We start from the raw sequence: 17,664 nt of genomic DNA, 5'->3' as shown, positions 1-17,664 counted from the left end.
TAGAAAGTCACAATGTCCTTCTCAAATTAATAATATAATTTTCATTATTGTTCACTTAAGCTCACAATGTTTTCATTAGATTGATTTCCATTTCACTAATACTACAGCAGTTATAAAACAACATCGACTTCCTAAGTTTAAATCCTCGAGCCCTGCCAAGATTTACGTGAATTTGGGCAAATGACTTAATCATTTGAAGACTTGCTTTCCCCGTCTAGAAAAGGAGAGTAACAGCACTTACATCATAAATTTGAGTGACAGTTAAGTACATGTAAAGTAGCTTGTAACACTGCATGGCACATAGTAACTATGATTGTCATTGATACTATTAATATTGCTCTTTACCCACACAATCTCATTAGCTCTCAGCTGGAGAAAGATAGCAGGTTTTTCACCATCCCCCTCTGACTAAGAATTTGCTTTCTCTTGTTTTTATATTCTGCCCCCAGGCTAATTCCTCAAAACAGTACTTTCACCACATTGCTCCTTTGCTCAAAAGCCTACTTGGTGCATAGCACAGCATTCAACACAGAGAAGTAGTCTGTAAATATATGCTAAACGGATTAATAAATATCTTACATCATACAGCAGCTCTTGCCTGCTTACCTCCAATGCCCCTGTCTCTTGTGCTAGAGATTGGCCAGTCATTCACTAGCCCTGTTTCTTCTTTTACCGAGGGAACACAGCTGGACTCTATTTCCTAGCCTTCCTTTGCGGGAGGATGTGGCCAGTGAAATGTGAGCAGAAAGTATGTGCACCACTTTCAGGTATGCTTGACAGAAACCTGCTGCCTTACATAATTCATCCTCTTTCCTCTTCTGCTGTGACTTCAGAAGCGGTGAAGATGACACAGCCACGAGATGGAAAAAGACAAAACTGCTTGAGAGATTTGCCCACTAGGAACACCTATTTTGAACTTCACATAATCAAGAAATAAACTTCAGTTGTTTTAAGGCACAGAAAATTTGAAGTTTAATTGTCAAAAGGACAATGTTGCCTTAATTATCATGCTAGCTCCTGTCTGATAATTCAATCTTACCCTCTCCTACACCCAATCTCACAGGCTTGTTCTTCTGGTTAGGCAAATTTTCTTACATACAGTCCCACCTCCATGCATCTTTGCTTCTTTCTTTTAAAGTCAACTGACATATCCCCTTCTCATTTTGCTTATCTAAATCCTAATCAAGGCAAAACTAGGATCCTCCACAGAACCTCACTAGCCCACGGGATCTCTCTCTTCCTTACGGCAAAAGGTCATCCTCTCAAACACCACCAAGAGCCTAGCAGTTAATATAAATAAGTGCAGCAGCTCAATGGGAAATGTGTGCCTGAATGAGGTAACTGCTACTTACTGTCAATCATTACTAAGTGGGAATAAGAACCTTGGTTGCCAGATCTTCTGAGGAAACTAAAATGTCTAGATTTTATTGCTGTGTGTTTTCCCAATTTTTAAATACTGGCAATTAATCCATTTTTAAAACTACAATATGAGTCAAACATAAACATTTCTGCAAGCTGAATTTGCATAATGGAATGCTGATTGAAAGTCTGCCTTTAGAGTTCGAGACCAGCCTGGCCAACATGGTGATACCCCTTCTCTACTAAAAATAGAAAAAATTAGCTGGATGTAGTGGCAGGTGCCTGTAATCCCAGCTACTCAGGAGGCTGAGGCAGGGGAATCGCTTGAACCCAGGAGGTGGAGGTTGCCGTGAGTTGAGCTCCTGCCATTGCACTCTAGCCTGGGCAACAAGAGCGAAATTTTGTCTCAAAAAAAAAAAAAAAAAGAAAGAAAGAAAAGAAAAGAAACTGCATTTAATTAGGATCACACAGTTCCGAACTACATATGTTCTCTGTTTCAGTAGCACCTTCCCCTATATGTGTGCTTTGTATATTACCCTAGGAGATGATATCTCTGTTTTTCTTCTAAAACATTCAAAATGTTCACCATAATCATAATGTGATTGTAATGGTTAATTTTTCATGTCAATGAGGCTTGGCTATGATGCTGAGTTATTTGGTCAAACACCAGTCTATATGTTCTGTGAAGACATTTAAAAAATAGGATTAACATTTAAATCAGTAGGCTTTGGGTAAAGCAGATTATGCTCCACAATGTGAGCGGGCCTCACTCAGTCAGTTGAGGGCCTTAAGAGCAAAGACTGAGGTTTCCCTTCAAGGATAAATTCTCAACACTGCAACACAGAAACTGCCTGAGTTCCATCCTCCTGCCCTTTGGAATCCATACTCAAAACTACAACATCAAGTCTAACCCAAGTTTCCAGCCTGCTGGCCGGCTCTGCAGATTTCAGATTTGCCAACACCCACAAGCATGAGAGTCAATTCCTTAAAAATCAATCAATGAATCTCAATCTCTTGCTTTCTCTACATATCTTACTAGTTCTGTTTCTCTGCAGAACCCCGACTAATACAGCTATCTATATTAATCCACTAAACATTGGCTGTTCAAATATCCCTATGGGAAAAAAATAGAAAAAATTAAAGAAGAAAAAACATTTACGGTTTATACCACTGGAATGCTAAAAACAATGTTTAAGGATAAGATGCTGTTAAGAAAACCAAAGGTTCTGCGACACTATCAGACAATGTCCACTGTTCCTTGGGGCCTGCAAATGAGGTCAAATATGTCAACAACATCTTCTCACAAGAGAAGCGTCATCTGTATTTTTCCATGTACTTGACAGTCTTTAATTTGTCTCTGGAAATAATCATGGAAAAAAAATTAACAGATGTTTCAAATAATACATAATTTTAACAATTTTTACTCTGTTTTGTGGTCCCTTCTTGGATAAGAAAGGGCATAACAGGATTCTTCATAAGAGAACTAATAGCTTTTCCAAAAGAATGCAAAGGTGACAAAACAATACCTTGCCTGACTTGCTTACCATGTCCACATTAAAAATAGCTTCTAAAACTATATCAGTCATGAAAGAAGGCAGTCTTTGGCTAGTATTTACAACATAAGCAGAATATTCATAATTGAGGACAGGAGGTTTTCCTAATGTTCACTTTTTATATCTAATTCCATCACTTGTCTGTGAGATGAAGATAACAACATTCCCAAATGGTACTGGCATCTTTGTATGTGGCCTTCATGGCCAGGTTCAAATGGCAGTGAAGTTTCCTGTAAGTGCTAATGTTGTAAATGGGAATGTTGGCAAGGTAGAAATCCTCTATCCAATTCCCCTGCTCATAAAAGAGTCAGGGCCCATTTTTCAATCAGGTTACACACTATAGAACCCCAAAAGCAAAGCAACTCCGACAACGATTTGGCCATTCTGAAGGCCAAATAGCTAACACGACAGCTTTTCATAATGGAGCTTAAAGACGTTCCACCCTGATAGCACTCCCAGAGATAACTGGAGAAGTCATAAACCGATTACAACAGCAATGCAACACAGTCCCATAATGAGAATGAAAATCCCCTGGACAGAACATCCATATTTATTAATCAACTCAGGCTGAAAATCAAGCAAATAAAAGGGCATGTAAAAATGTTATCAATTTGATTTGCTGACAAGCCCACCTCACCAAAAAGACTTATTGCTCTTCCTCAAGACACTGTGTACCTATCCTGACTGAGGACATTATTGCAGCTGAACTAATGGAGATGGAAAACATAACATTACCAAAATAGAAGGTTGAAAGTAGAGAGGGCCTCCAGGTCACAATAGTGTGAAAACACTGTATAGAATCATTCTTCTCCATCTCTCAAGTGCTACACTTGGCAAAAGCTGCTTCAGAAAACAGCTGTGGGACCTGAAATTTCCAATCCATGACTGGCTATATTCTATAAATTGGGTTCTTTAAATTCTAACTGCAGCTGTTTAAGAATAAAAAATACCTTCATCTGGCCACACGATAGATAAAATGCCACTAGGTATACAAGAGTACCCCTTTATCCTCAGGAGATAAATTCTAAGGCTCCCAGTAGATGCCTGAAACTGCAGAGTACTGAACCCTATATATATATATATACTCTTGTTTTTTTCCTATATATACATACCTATAATAAAGTTTAGTTTATAGATTAGGTCAGTAAGAGATTAACAATAACTAATAGTAAAAGAGAACAATTATACTGCAATAAAAGTTATGTGAATGTGGTTTCTCTCTAAAGATATCTTATTTTACTGTATCACCTTTCCTCTTGTGGTGAAGAAGGGACAGAGTACGACAGTGTAAGATTTCATCACACTACTTAGAATGGTACACAACTTAAAATGTGTATGTTGTTTCTCTTTGGAATTTCTATTTAATATTTTCAGGGTGTGCTGACCATGGGTAACTGAAGCCATGGAAAGTGAAACCACAGATAAGAGGAGACTACTATACATACAATTGATGTCTCCATGCCCAAGCTTCAAATGTAGATAAGGACTTCAAATCACAGGACTGACAGAAATTGTTAGGAGGGCCACAGAGATCATGTCACCAAATGCTAAGCCTTCAGGAACATCTAAATATTTAGGTGGTAGGCCTAATCATGAATGAAGCAAATTCCTCCTTTTAATGCCAACCTCCCCTCTATGTTGTGCTCCTCACTTTCTCTGGCCATCCTTATGTGACCTGACAGCCTCATTCAATTCCTTAGGGCTGGTCATGTCATTCAACGCTTGCTCCTCCAAAACCACACAGACTTTCTGGAGAACACTGCAGTTGGAGAGTCAGACCAACCTGAGTTCAAATCCCAGCTTCCAAGCTTCCTAACTATGGGAACTTAAGCCATTTATTTAACTCTGAGTTGCATCTCTTAAGAAGAGATTATTCCCTCTTTCTTGGTGGTGGTATAAGAATTAAATGAGAATGCATGGAAAACACTTAGCCAAGACCTGGTCCACTAAAGGTGCTAAAATCATAGTAGGTCCTCTTTTCCTTCCTACAATACATTCAAATCCAAAGTGACAACCACAATTTCCAATAAGAAATAGGTCAAACACACAAAAACAAAACGAACAAACAAATACAAAGAAATAGGTCAAATGAAAAGCTGACCAAGTCTCTGAGATAAATATAATTATTCTTCTCAAGAAAAACATTCCAGAAATAGTAGTTCAATTTCTATTGTCTAGTTATAGATTATTCTAATAATAAGAACTTTAAGTCAAATACTAGGGAAATAATTTACTGATGCAAGTTGGTGTGGAAGATATTTCGGAGCACATAAAAAAATTGCATATCCTTTAAAATTATACCACAGCTGTGCATAGCCTCATTTGTGCAAGTATCTGGAGAAGGTAACCTTTCGGACATACAGAGCCGAGTAGCTTCTTTGTATTACAGCAGTGATTGGAAAACAGGAAGTAAGAAGGTACAAGAGAAGGCTCTTGTTCAACGTCATCTACTGCACACAATTTTCAAAAGCTCCCATTTTAGAATTAAAAGACTATTGGAAAAGCGACAACTAAAACTCATGTGTACTTTATCACGAATTATCTTAATCAGATAACTTTCCTTCTTAATACCCCAAACAAAGCTGGAGGATTAGAAGTTTTGAGTCGGTATAAGGAGTTAATGACAGAAACATGGTTAGGCTTGGGTAGGATACTGATTTTGGACAGGTAAATCAAAAAGAGAAGCCTAGGTATCTGAAGGAACTGAAAAGCAAAATAAATAGAGCAGAAGAGACAGAATTAACTAAGTTGTAAAATTGTCTAGAGTTGACTATCCCTTCATGGAGTCACTAAAAGTCATTTTCCATACTTGCATTTGCAATGATAGGCAACCATCAGTGTGAATCCAATGAGGCTGTGTGCTCAGGGCATCTCTATGCATGTCAGACATGAAAACTTGTTGAGTGCTGAGCAAACAATGGGCTGAGAGCAGAATGTCACCTAGAGACCTCTTATTGCTTGAAAGGATTTTCTTCCTGTTAATATTTTATAGCATCTTCATTATTCAGTTGTTTGAGCTACTCAACTGTTAATCACTATTGCTGGTATGTACTGTCTGCAACTATTGCAAAAATACTGTTGAAAGACTACATTTCCAGAGCATTCACTTTGTAGTCGTCCTATTGTTTCTGTACACAGGTAGTTTTTAATACCTGCCCATTTTTTAAGTATGTTGATTTACCTTAATAACATTGCTGTCACTTTTGTAGCAGAAAATTCAAGCTACAAACTATCTGACAAAGGAAGGCCCTTCCAGTTAAGCAGTCTTATCTCATTGTCCTGCTGCTTTATTCATTGCCCTACACTTTCCACCATGCCTAGGACAACCAGTCATCCCACTGCTGACTCCCAGCACATTCCCCACCAAAACGAAAAGACAATTCCCTTGTGCTTCATGGCGTCTCCATTCAATCATAAACCAACTCCCTTTTATCTTCAGACTCCTTTTGGAATTCTTCTCAACCTCCTTACCCTGGCAAAGCAGCAGCTTACCTTCGAGCACACTACTTCCTTTCTCCAAGGATGCTCTTTTGTATGAATCACAGAAGATTTAAATATAAACCAGAAGGCATTATCTATGCCTTTACTGCTACTTTTAAATGATTGTTCTTCTACACTCATTAAAAAAATCTCTCCTCCTTTGAAGCTTATTCTATCCAGTTATACCTTTTTGTCGCATTCCCCTCTCCTTTTTTCTAGCTTTTTTTTTTTTTTTTTTTTTTTTTTTTTTTTTTTTTTTTTTTTTTTGAGATGGAGTCTCACTCTGTTGCCCAGGCTGGGGTACAAAGGCGTGATCCCGGCTCACTGCAACCTCCACCTCCTGGGTTCAAGTGATTCTCCTGCCTCAGCCTCCTGAGCGGCCAGGACTACAGGCACATGCCACCATACCTGGCTAATTCTTATAGTTTTAGTACAGATGGGGTTTCACCATGTTGGCCAAGCTGGTCTCAAACTCCTGATCTCAAGTGATTTGCCTGCCTCAGCCTCCCAAAGTGCTGGGATTAGAGGCATGAGCCACTGTGCCTGGCCACCTTGTTTTTATACTTAAGTGTCTGGCTTATAGCTTTTAATCTCCAATCTGCTCCTGTCTGCATCCTTTGTAAGTTAAAACACCATGTAGCCATCTATTTCATCCCTTAGCACTGACCTCCTCAAGGCCAATAGTCCCTTGCTTCACTCTGTTTCCATGATGCTCACCCATGACACAATCTGGATATTGTCACCTGTGACTAAATCCCATTGCAATGACAGCTCTCTGTTCTCATTTTTTTTAAGTGTGATGATAACTTTCCACATTTTTCTATTTATTTGAGTCTTCTAGTCTCTTAATCTTATTTTATGGCCCCCTATCCACTTCGCTTCCTTTCCTAGAACCATGCAGCCCCTGTCAGTTACTTATAAGAGCTCTCACCAATACCCTGAAGATATTTAATATGACCTAGAAATCCCGAGACTTGGATCAATTCCATAATCTGTCTTCGTTCCTTCTCTAAGCAGATGAGTACTGTTGGGGATGGGATCGAAAGGATTCTAAGCATCCAGATTTTGAATCAGTAAAGACTGTTTTTGAAATCAGCTTGGCCTTCCCTGACTTACCTTGTCAATTCCTTTCGCATTCTCTGATAACTTCTTTAACAGTTTGCTGATTTTAAGCCCTGTGGCCAACCTCCATTCACTTGATACTGAGTGGATGATGCTCTCTCCTACTTCTCTGAGAAAACAGGCATAAGCCCTTTCAAAAATCTCTTGTCCCCTTTATTCCACCTGAAAACAAACCTATATTATTTACCCCACTTCCAAGTCTCAAAACCGCCCCACAACCTGTATCATCAAGCATTTGGATGCAGAAAAATGCCCAGTCACCAACCCACAACAGGTAACCAACTGCCCACTAACGTATCATCAACCTACATAGCAAAGGCCACCAACAATTTCCTGCTATCAAATGCAACTACATTGGATACTTAGTTTTATTTTACTTTTCTGTTCCCTGTGGCATTTCTGGCCATTCCTTTCTAACCCTTTCATCCTTTAGATGCAAGTACTCCTGTTCTCTGCACTGGCCTTGCTGGCTCCCCTTGCGCTTCCTACTCCTAATCGTTGGATCGCTGAAGTCCTCAGGCCTCTTTCTCTTTTCCCCTTCTCTCTGTAAGTGATCTTGTACACTTTCATGATTTTAACTACCACATACCAAGTTCAGCACTTTGGAATCCTTATCTTGCCCAGACTCTTCATTAAGTTCAGACATTGTTATCCAAGTGACTGATAAAGATGTCCACGTACATGTTATAAAATCACTCTAAATTCAGCAGATGGAAAACTGGACTCATTTAGGCTCTTCCTCTCAGATTCCCTACAGTATGGGGTGGCACCATCCACCTTCTAGCTCTCCCCTTCATTCTTTTCATTCTTTTCTCTCACCAGGTTCCACTAAGTTTACCTCTTTAATTCTGCATCCTTATCATCATCTCTTTCTCACTGAGTCCAAGATTTTGAAATCCCCCCTTGGATTCACTGTGATAGCCTTCCCACCATCTTCCTGCCTCCAGTATCACCTCCCTTCTCCCTCCACAAACACACATGTCAAAAAAAAAAAAAAAAATTAAAAATTATCCTTTCACACTGTTGCCCAAATAAACTTTCTAAACTGCAAATCTGATCATATCACTGTAGATATTAAAACCCTTCACTGGCCCCTCATTACCAAAAACTGAAATTGAAATTCCTCACCATAGCACTCAAAACCCTTTACAGCTGACCCCCAGCTCCCTTCCTAGCCTAACTGATTTCTCATCACATTTTACCTCACACTTCATTCTCTATACCACCACTTCTATACTATTGTATATCAATCAACTGGTGGAATTTTCACATTGTTTCTCTCTCTCTCTCTCTCTCTGTCTATCTCTCTTACAGGCGGGGTCTCACTATGTTGCTCAGATTGGAATGCAATAGCTATTCACAGGCACAATCATAACACACTGCAGCTTTGAACTCCTGGTCCCAAGCAATCCTTCCACCTCAGCCTCCCGGGTAGCTAAACTATGGGTGTACAATGCCATGCCTAGTTTATATTATTTTTTTTAAAAAGTTCATCCCTTCTACTAGACCGTGAACTCCCTGAAGACAGAATTCATATTTTACTTACTTCTGTATACTCACCACCTGGAACCCACTAGAAGTTTAATAAGTGTTGGCTAACTGATAGACCATGAAATATCTTAAAAACAAAGAGCTTGACCAGGTGCAGTGGCTCACGCCTGTAATCCCAGCACTTTGGGAGACCGAGGCGGGTGGATCGTCAGGTCAGGAGATTAAGGCCATCCTGGCCAACACGGTGAAACCCCGTCTCTACTAAAAATACAAAAAAAAATTAGGCGGGTGTGGTGGCATGCCCCTAATCCCAGCTACTTGGGAGGCTGAGGCAGGAGAATCACATGAACCCAGGAGGCGGAGATTGCAGTGAGCCGAGATCGCGCCACTGCACTCCATCCTGGCAACAGAGCGAAACTCCAACTCAAAAAATAAAAATAAAAGTAAAAAAAAACAAAAAACAAAAAACAAAAACAAAAACAAAGAGCTCTCCTGAACGATTTTTGCAATTGTATAATTAACAATATCTTTCTAGGAAGACTTTAATTTTCATCATAATTTCTCAGCAACTAACGGTATGCTTCACAACTGCTAACACATACTCTTTCTCCCAGTTGAACAATAAGGAGCCAGAGAGAATTATGAGTTAAGACTGACTTTACAATGAGCAGAAAAATAGTACTAATTAGTGTGAGAGTGTGTTTCAGGTCTCCATTCTTTATTCTCGACTCAATAGACTGATTGAAGGACAAGGTCGCCCATACACACCGGAGCTCAGAAAAAGTGCACATACCTTCCACGCAGCGACAGCCCTCTTGCAGCACCCGTGCATACATATCCACTTTGGACTGAGAAAGGAGCTGGTCCCCAGTCAGGTATGTATTGTGAGAGGAAGCAATGTAGTAGTTGCAGAGGGGCTGATCCATGTCTTGATACACTTCATGGTGCAATGGGTTAAATATGTCACAGGCAGGACTACGCATGAAGTTTGTGAAGCCTTTGGAAGAAAGAGAGAGTGACTTACCGCAGCTTTCAAAGTGTACATACTTAATGGCTCTAAGAGGGACAAAAGGGGCCAAAAAATGTTCATAATGATTATCTTATTTACCCTCAGGACGGCCTTTGTGGGGAAAACTGGAAAAAATGAGAGATTTGCTTGAGGTCAATAGTATGGTTTGGATATTTGTTCCACCCAAATCTCACGTTGAAATATAATCCCCTATGTTGGAGGTGGGCCCTGGTGGGAGGTGTATGGACCATGGGGATAGATCCCTCAAGGCTTGGTGCTGTCTTTGCAATAGTGCATGAGTTCTCCTGAGATCTCTTTCTTTAAAAGTATATGGCTCCCTCCACTCCACTCTCTCTCCTGCTCCAGCTCAAGCCATGTGACCTGTTTCCTCCCACTTCACCTTCTACCATGAGTAAAACCTCCCTCCAGCCTCCCCAGAAGCCAAGCAGATGCTGGCACCATGCTTCCGGTACAGCCTGTAGAATGGGAGCCAATTAAAACTCTTTTCTTTATAAATTACCTAGCCTGGGTTTTTTTTTTTTTTTTTTTTTTTTTTGAGATGGAGTCTCACTCTATCGCCCAGGCTGGAGTGCAGTGGTACGATCTTGTCTCACTGCAACCTCCGCCTCCCAGGTTCAAGCGATTCTCCAGCCTCAGCTTCCCGAGTACTGGGACTACAGGCATGCGCCACTGCATGTGGCTAATTTTTTTGCATTTTTAGTAGAGATGGGGTTTCACAATGTTGGCCAGGCTGGTCTCGAACTCCTGACCTCAGGTGATCTGCCCACCTCGGCCTCCCAAAGTGCTGAGATTACAGACGTGAGCCACCGTGCCCACCCAGGTATTTCTTTATGCAACACAAGAACAGCCTAATACAGTCAAACTGACAATGTCAAAAAATGAAATATGACTTTTAGGAATAGCCTTTTAAATATAACCATATATATACATAATGTTATATATACTATATATTACATACATAATAGATACATGTTGACTTTTTAAGAAATTTGACTAGGTAGAGGAGAGGCCAAGCCAATTACTGATGACTGAACTCAAGCTATGCTTATGCAGTGTGACTAATGCCATGCTAAAGCCATAGTTATACCAAGAGGTACCCTGATCAACCAGCAATTGATAGGTTATTAAGTTCATCTGAAAAATAGTAAAGTCAGTGCCATAATTAAGGTAGTATGTCAAAAGTTAAACACTGTCTAAATTCAGGGTGTGACTGACAACCAAATTGGTTTGAAAAAATGCTGCTAATGGCTGGGCACATTTTATAACTTTGAAATAGTCCTTTAAGATTATTTAGAAAACCCTATCAGTTTTTTTACAATCTTTCTAAATATAATGCCTGGGTCAAAGAGGTTTTCATTAATATAACAAATAAATACATGGATGACTTGCAAGTACCTAAACAGAATAATTATAGGGTAAATTACTTCAAGTCTTCAAATATCATTTGGTATAATTATATTTGTAAATATCCTTTGAAATTTAATTTCTTCATGCCAACTTTTATGTTCATAACTTAGGAAACCATGTTTAATTCCATCTTTTTGGGCCTTACCAAAGAAAAGATTCATTTCTTAGCACAGAAAAGGCCCAAGTTAGTTTATCATCTCTGGTTGTTTTTAAAACAGTTTTTAATGATATAAGATTTCATTTTATTTTTATTTTATTTTATATTTTGAGACAGAGTCTCACTCTGTCACCCAGGTTGGAGTGCAGTGGCATGATCTCGGCTCACTGCAACCTCCACCACCCAGGTTCAAGGGACTCTTGTGCCTCAGTTTCCTGAGTACCTGGGATTATAGGCATGTGCTACCATACCCAGCTAATTTTTGTATTCTTAGTAGAGACAGGGTTTCATCATGTTGGCCAGGTTGGTCTCAAACTCCTGGCCTCAAGTGATCCCCCTCCCTCAGCCTCCCAAAGTGCTGGGTTTACAGGTGTGAGCCACCACACTCAGCTAATGATCTAAGATTTTAAATTATTCCTCTTCATTTTAATCACCTACCGCCCCTGGAAGTAAATAGATGGTATTAAACCCCCCTTATTCACACTGATCTGGGAGCAGAAGTAATGAGGGGGCCAACGGTCAAAATTGATTAGATAAACCATGGCTTTGCACGCTCTTATAGGCAGCTGGTCTTTCATTAAAGATCATCTGCTCTGCCTGAAAGATCCTCCTCTTGGGTGGCAGCCTTCATGGTATTTCTTTACATATTTTAAATACATATACATACATTAGCTATATTTCTACCATATTATTTATGTCTAACATTGCAGGAGCTAGATTCTGAGTACATAACTGTGGGCGAATTATTTAACTTATTTGAGCCTCACTTCCTCAACTATAAAATGAAGTCACTGTATTAATGAGATTTGTGGTTCCAACAGCTTCTCCAAAGCTACCAATTAGGAAAAACAGTCAGTTGCTACCATTTTAAAAAAAAACATGGCAAGTCACTAGTCTCAGAGAGAACTTATTTTAGGACAGAATTTTCCTTCATGAAATTATCAGGCTGAGGCTATTTCCAAAAATTAGCCAGTTGAGAAAAGTCCAAATATGTCATGGCATCCATCACACATGGTGGTATCAGGTAGACTTGCCTGAAGTGGAAAATGCTTATGGGCATTGCAAAAGTAAGAGAAATAGCAACATCATGGTCTATTCTTTGCCGGAAAATATATGTGTGTTGTAGATTTTATTTGAATTATTTATTAATATAATCCCACGGATATCTCTTGATTTCTTTTCCTAAAAATTTTTGATGGAATTTAATTTAACAGGCTGAATCAACAAATGAGAAATAAAGAATATTGGTTATTTTACCTTCTATGCCAAGAACATTTTTCACCTTATTTTCTTCTGAAACTTCAAACTTCTTTATGATGTCAAGACAATAGTCCGTTGTCACATTATTCATCTAAGAAAAACAGAATACTAGTAGGAGTACCTGCAATTTCATGAACTATGTTCCTCCACAGTAAAAAGACATTTACTGATTTTGCATTCTTGACACCGTGCAAAGCACCTAAATGAGCAGCGTTTGGGGTTACTAGTGTCACAGCTACTTTATCGTTGGAGAATGACCATGATCTCAATCTTCCTATGCATCTTTTAGATTGAATCAGTGAAAACAGCCCTTCAACTATTAGACAAATGCTCTCTGTGAAGCATGAAATAAAATCAGTTATCAATGTAAATCCATTGCCAAAAATACACTCACTATAAGCTAGCATCTATCTGCAAAAATTAACGTTTCCTACACAAACACTAAAGTTTGCTGATCATAAATATATGTAGAAAAAGAATGATTCCCTACCAAAACAGAATGTTTCTAAGTAAATGTACGTGTGTGTGTGTGTGTGTGTGTGTGTGTGTGTGTGTGTGTATCCATAGAACCATCCACTGAGCAGAGCAATCTGCCATGGTAATTCAGGAACACAAAGGTTAGCAAGAGGTAATAAAAATCAAAAGCTAGGTGAGGTAGCTAGCATAACAGAGAACTCTGGAGCTAGACTGCCTGTGTTCAAATCATCTAGTTCATATTATTAATAGTGTAACTTTGAATAGGTTACTTACCTTTTCTGTGGCTACCTGATAGTGGAGTGATAAGGATTAAATGAATCAATATTTGCAAAAACATTGTGTGGCACCAAAAAGACAGTATATGCTATTATTAATATTATTGAGTCAGCCTCAAATTTGCTACATGAACAATATATGCTGAGTGTCACTGGGAAAAGTAAACTCTTCAGAAGTAATTTCTTTAATTAAACAGCAACATTTTGGCCGGGCGCGGTGGCTCAAGCCTGTAATCCCAGCACTTTGGGAGGCCGAGACGGGTGGATCACGAGGTCGGAAGATCGAGACCATCCTGGCGAACACGGTGAAACCCCGTCTCTACTAAAAAATACAAAAAACTAGCCGGGCGAGATGGCGGGCGCCTGTAGTCCCAGTTACTTGGGAGGCTGAGGCAGGAGAATGGCGTAAACCCGGGAGGTGGAGCTTGCAGTGAGCTGAGATCCGGCCACTGCACTCCAGCCCTGGCGACAGAGCGAGACTCCGTCTCAAAAAAAAAAAAAAAAAAAAAAAAAAAGAAAACAGCAACATTAAGAATGTGGTATTTTGATCAAAAATCCATTTAGTCCCACAATCTAACATTGACATTTAAAAAGATTAATGAATAATGATAGAGGAAGCTAATTTTGTGAGCTAGTATTTCATATTTTAATTATATTTTCTCAAATATTCCATTTTTGTTTAGGTTTAATACTTACGTTTTACTAAAATCTAGTTTTTCTAAACAGTCCTTTTAAACTGGGGGCAAAGCGCTGCTATATCGCTGTTTTTTGTCAGTTCAAAAGAACACACAATGCTTTCTTTCTTTTCAAACTAGCATGGTGGCTGATTTCTAATTCTTACTCTATTCAGGGGCCCATATTACCAGAAACCACCTGAAAGCATTATAAATAAATGAAACTGCAGTACCTCCAAGGAACTCTACTGACCCAGGCAGGCTTTGAGCAGCTCATTAATTTGTCTGCAGTGAGCTAGAGAGATTTGGCACATGCAGTCTAAAAGATAAATTAATTTTTCACAAAATAAAATGAACCAAATTGATAACAATTTTACATTCCATGTGAAGACTAAGTTCACTTTGCAATTGCTTTGTTTATAAGGCCATTTGTAGAGAATGTAGAGGTCTTAAACTGGACTCAGGTAGACTACCAGAAGCTCATGTAATCTTAAAAAAAAACAATGAAAAAAACAACAAAACAACTAACTCACTGAGATGATAGAGCTAACTGCAGGTGAGCAGAGAATATGTTACTAATTCCGGATACAATGCAGACTTTCATAACAAAAAACATTATATTTGAAAATATTCATTGAATTAGCAAAAATATTAGTAAGCATTCTGTGAAGTTCATAAATTTCTGGGCACCGTAGAAGAATTAATGGGAAAAAATAATCTACTTTCTACCAAAATTGAGGTATTAAGGATTGACTCTTTGTGAAGTACAGTAAAAGCCCATAATAATGAGAACTGAAATGTAAGAGTCAATTGACTCCCAACCTTCCCCATCCCCGATCTCATTTAATTAATCTCCCAACAGCAAAATCCTGCATTTTACATAATTGAATTTTTTAAGACTTCACTTAAGTTAATTATAAGTTTATTGTATGACTGAAGGTTCAACACAGGTTAATGCTCTTTACTGTCCTTTTTCACCCTGTTTTGCTTCCTATTTGACAGAGCTGATAGGGAGAAATAGGAATTTCTCCTACTCTGACCCTGCTTGCTATGGAGTTCATTTGGAAGTTTTGTTTGTCATTGAACATCTGAGTTACTTGCTGTCTCCAATACTGAATACTGTGCTTTCTACACTAGGCAACTGGTGCTAAAAGAAGAACTTAAGATAAAATTTGATTTATTTTAATAATGACTCTACATTTATGTAATGCTGTCAATGTGCAGTAAACAGCTTTTACACACATAATCTTAAATAGTTCTTAAAATAGTCTTGTAAATTTAGTGTTTCTATCCCTGCCTTATAGATAGAAAAATTAATGTTGAGACAGGTTAATTAAACATCACCACCAAAGTCACAAAACTGTTTTGTGTTTTTTTGTTTGTTTGTTTGTTTGTTTGTTTGCGATGGAGTCTGGCTCTGTGCCCCAGGCGACCTCGGCTCACTGCAAGCTCCGCCTCCCAGATTCACGCCATTCTCCTGCCTCAGCCTACCGAGTAACTGGGACTACAGGAGCCCGCCACCACGCCCGGCTAATTTTTTGTATTTTTAGTAGAGACGGGGTTTCACCGGGTTAGCCAGGATGGTCTCGATCTCCTGAAGTTGTGATCCGCCCGCCTCGGCCTCCCAGAGTGCTCACGCCACCGCGCCCGGCCGACAAAACTCCCCGCCAAAAAAAAAAATTTTTAAGACACAGAACCAAAGATCAAATTTGGACCTTCTTGACTTCAAGTCCAAAGCACTTTCTTGTATAACTATTCTCTGGGCATTTTTCTTTATTTCTATTGAAAAATTAAAATGCTTACTTTTAAAACTGATCGGTTTTTTAATTTCAATATAACTGAAACTCCTAAATCATTTCTTTACTTCAAATCAATTATTACAATTTAACTTCTTTTATTATTCAAGATTAGACTCCATTCCCTTTTCCTTTATTTACTGTAGTTCTTTAGTCTCATCCAGAAGAGAAAAGACTCACTGGTCCTCACATTAAAGCACAACTAATTTCAGATGAATTCGTTGTAGAAACTAGTCGTAGATCTATAAAATACCCGTATTCTGACACTACCTATTTATCCCCAGACTTCCTGCAAGTTTTTAAGCAAAATTTTCCCTGTGAGTGAAAATATAAAACAAAATCAGAAGGGGTAAACAATTATATTTCTTATGGCTATGATTCTCAAAAACACCAAATGCAAAATCAATGTATCACTTGCAAAAATTCTAATATTGCTAAACCTTACTAGCTTATTTTTATCAAAGTGATATATTTGTAAATAAATAAGTCAAAACTAAGATTCTTTTGTAACTAAAACCAGAAGTGCCCCGCCTATACCCAGAATCACTCCCCAAAGTCAGTAATGCCAATATTTCTAGATATTTCTTTTGAAATAGGTCATATATTTTTTGTTGTTGTTGTTGTTGTTGTTGTTTTGGAGACCAAGTCTCACCCCGTCACCCAGCCTGGAGAGCAGGGATCTCACTGCAACTTCCGCTTCCCAGGTTTAAGAAATTCTCCTGCCTCAGCCTCCCTTGTAACTGGGATTACAGGCATGCACCACTATGCTCTGCTAATTTTTTGTATTTTCAGTAGAGACAGGGTTTCACCATGTTGGCCAGGCTGGTCTCAAACTCCTGACCTCAGGTGATCTGCCTGCCTCGGCCTCCCAAAGTGCTCGGATTACAGGTGTGAGCCACCGCACCCGGCCATCTTTATCTTCTTAATTATCATGTTTATAATGCTGTATTGTACACTTTAAAAATTATTGACTTCTTATTGTGTTAGATATTATGTTAGATTTTTAACATAATAATAAGATCTTCTGGGTCAGCAGATCTGCCTCTCTGCCTGTCCTCTCAGTATAATTATATCATCCAGTTTTTATGAAATATCTGGGGTCTAAAGTATTCCAAGTATGCAAATGTTGAACAATGCTGAGTCTGTTGTACACTGTGATTGTGTTTACCTTTCTCATAGAACAGTTTTTATGATTACTTGCTGCCATTCCTACTCATTTGGTTAACTTTTAATGTACCTATCACAAATTCTTTCCAATGACTCTAATGGTCTCTCAAGTTCCACATAATCAAAGGCAACCGATAATCCATGAATTGTGCTTTTTTTCTCCTTACAGAAGTTCTCCTTCTTTCCCTTTGGTTGGGTTCTGGAACAGCCTTCAGCTTTTGCTCTGACTTTATTTGGTCACTCTTGTGAAAGAGCTCTCAGGAAGTAAATTATTTATTTCCCTCATGTGTTTTTGTGTGTGCTCTGGTGTATTTGTTTTTTATTCCACACACACATTTGTTTGATAGTTTTTGGCAGAAAATTCTAGGTTGAATCATTGCTCTCATGATTTTTGGCTTCCAGAATTGCTGTTGAGA

General features: G+C 38.8%; 1 protein-coding gene across 11 annotated transcripts in view; it reads right to left on the bottom strand.

Annotated features, from left to right (window-relative positions):
- Positions 1 to 17,664, bottom strand: part of PLCH1 (phospholipase C eta 1) — a 264,401-nt gene that overhangs the window by 63,579 nt on the left and 183,158 nt on the right. For all 11 annotated transcript variants that reach the window (XM_017955766.3, XM_017955767.3, XM_031663635.1 and 8 more), the window contains 2 exons: positions 12,857 to 12,950; positions 9,799 to 10,002 (listed from right to left, as the gene is read on the bottom strand). In XM_017955766.3, coding sequence (XP_017811255.1) covers positions 9,799 to 10,002; positions 12,857 to 12,950 — 298 coding nt within the window. The remainder of the gene's footprint in view (positions 1 to 9,798; positions 10,003 to 12,856; positions 12,951 to 17,664) is intronic.

The sequence above is a fragment of the Papio anubis genome, chromosome 2 (assembly GCF_008728515.1).
Source record: "Papio anubis isolate 15944 chromosome 2, Panubis1.0, whole genome shotgun sequence".
Lineage (NCBI taxonomy): Eukaryota > Metazoa > Chordata > Mammalia > Primates > Cercopithecidae > Papio > Papio anubis.
The sequence above is the reverse complement of the archived record's forward strand: the minus strand, read 5'-3'. Positions and strand labels throughout refer to the sequence as shown.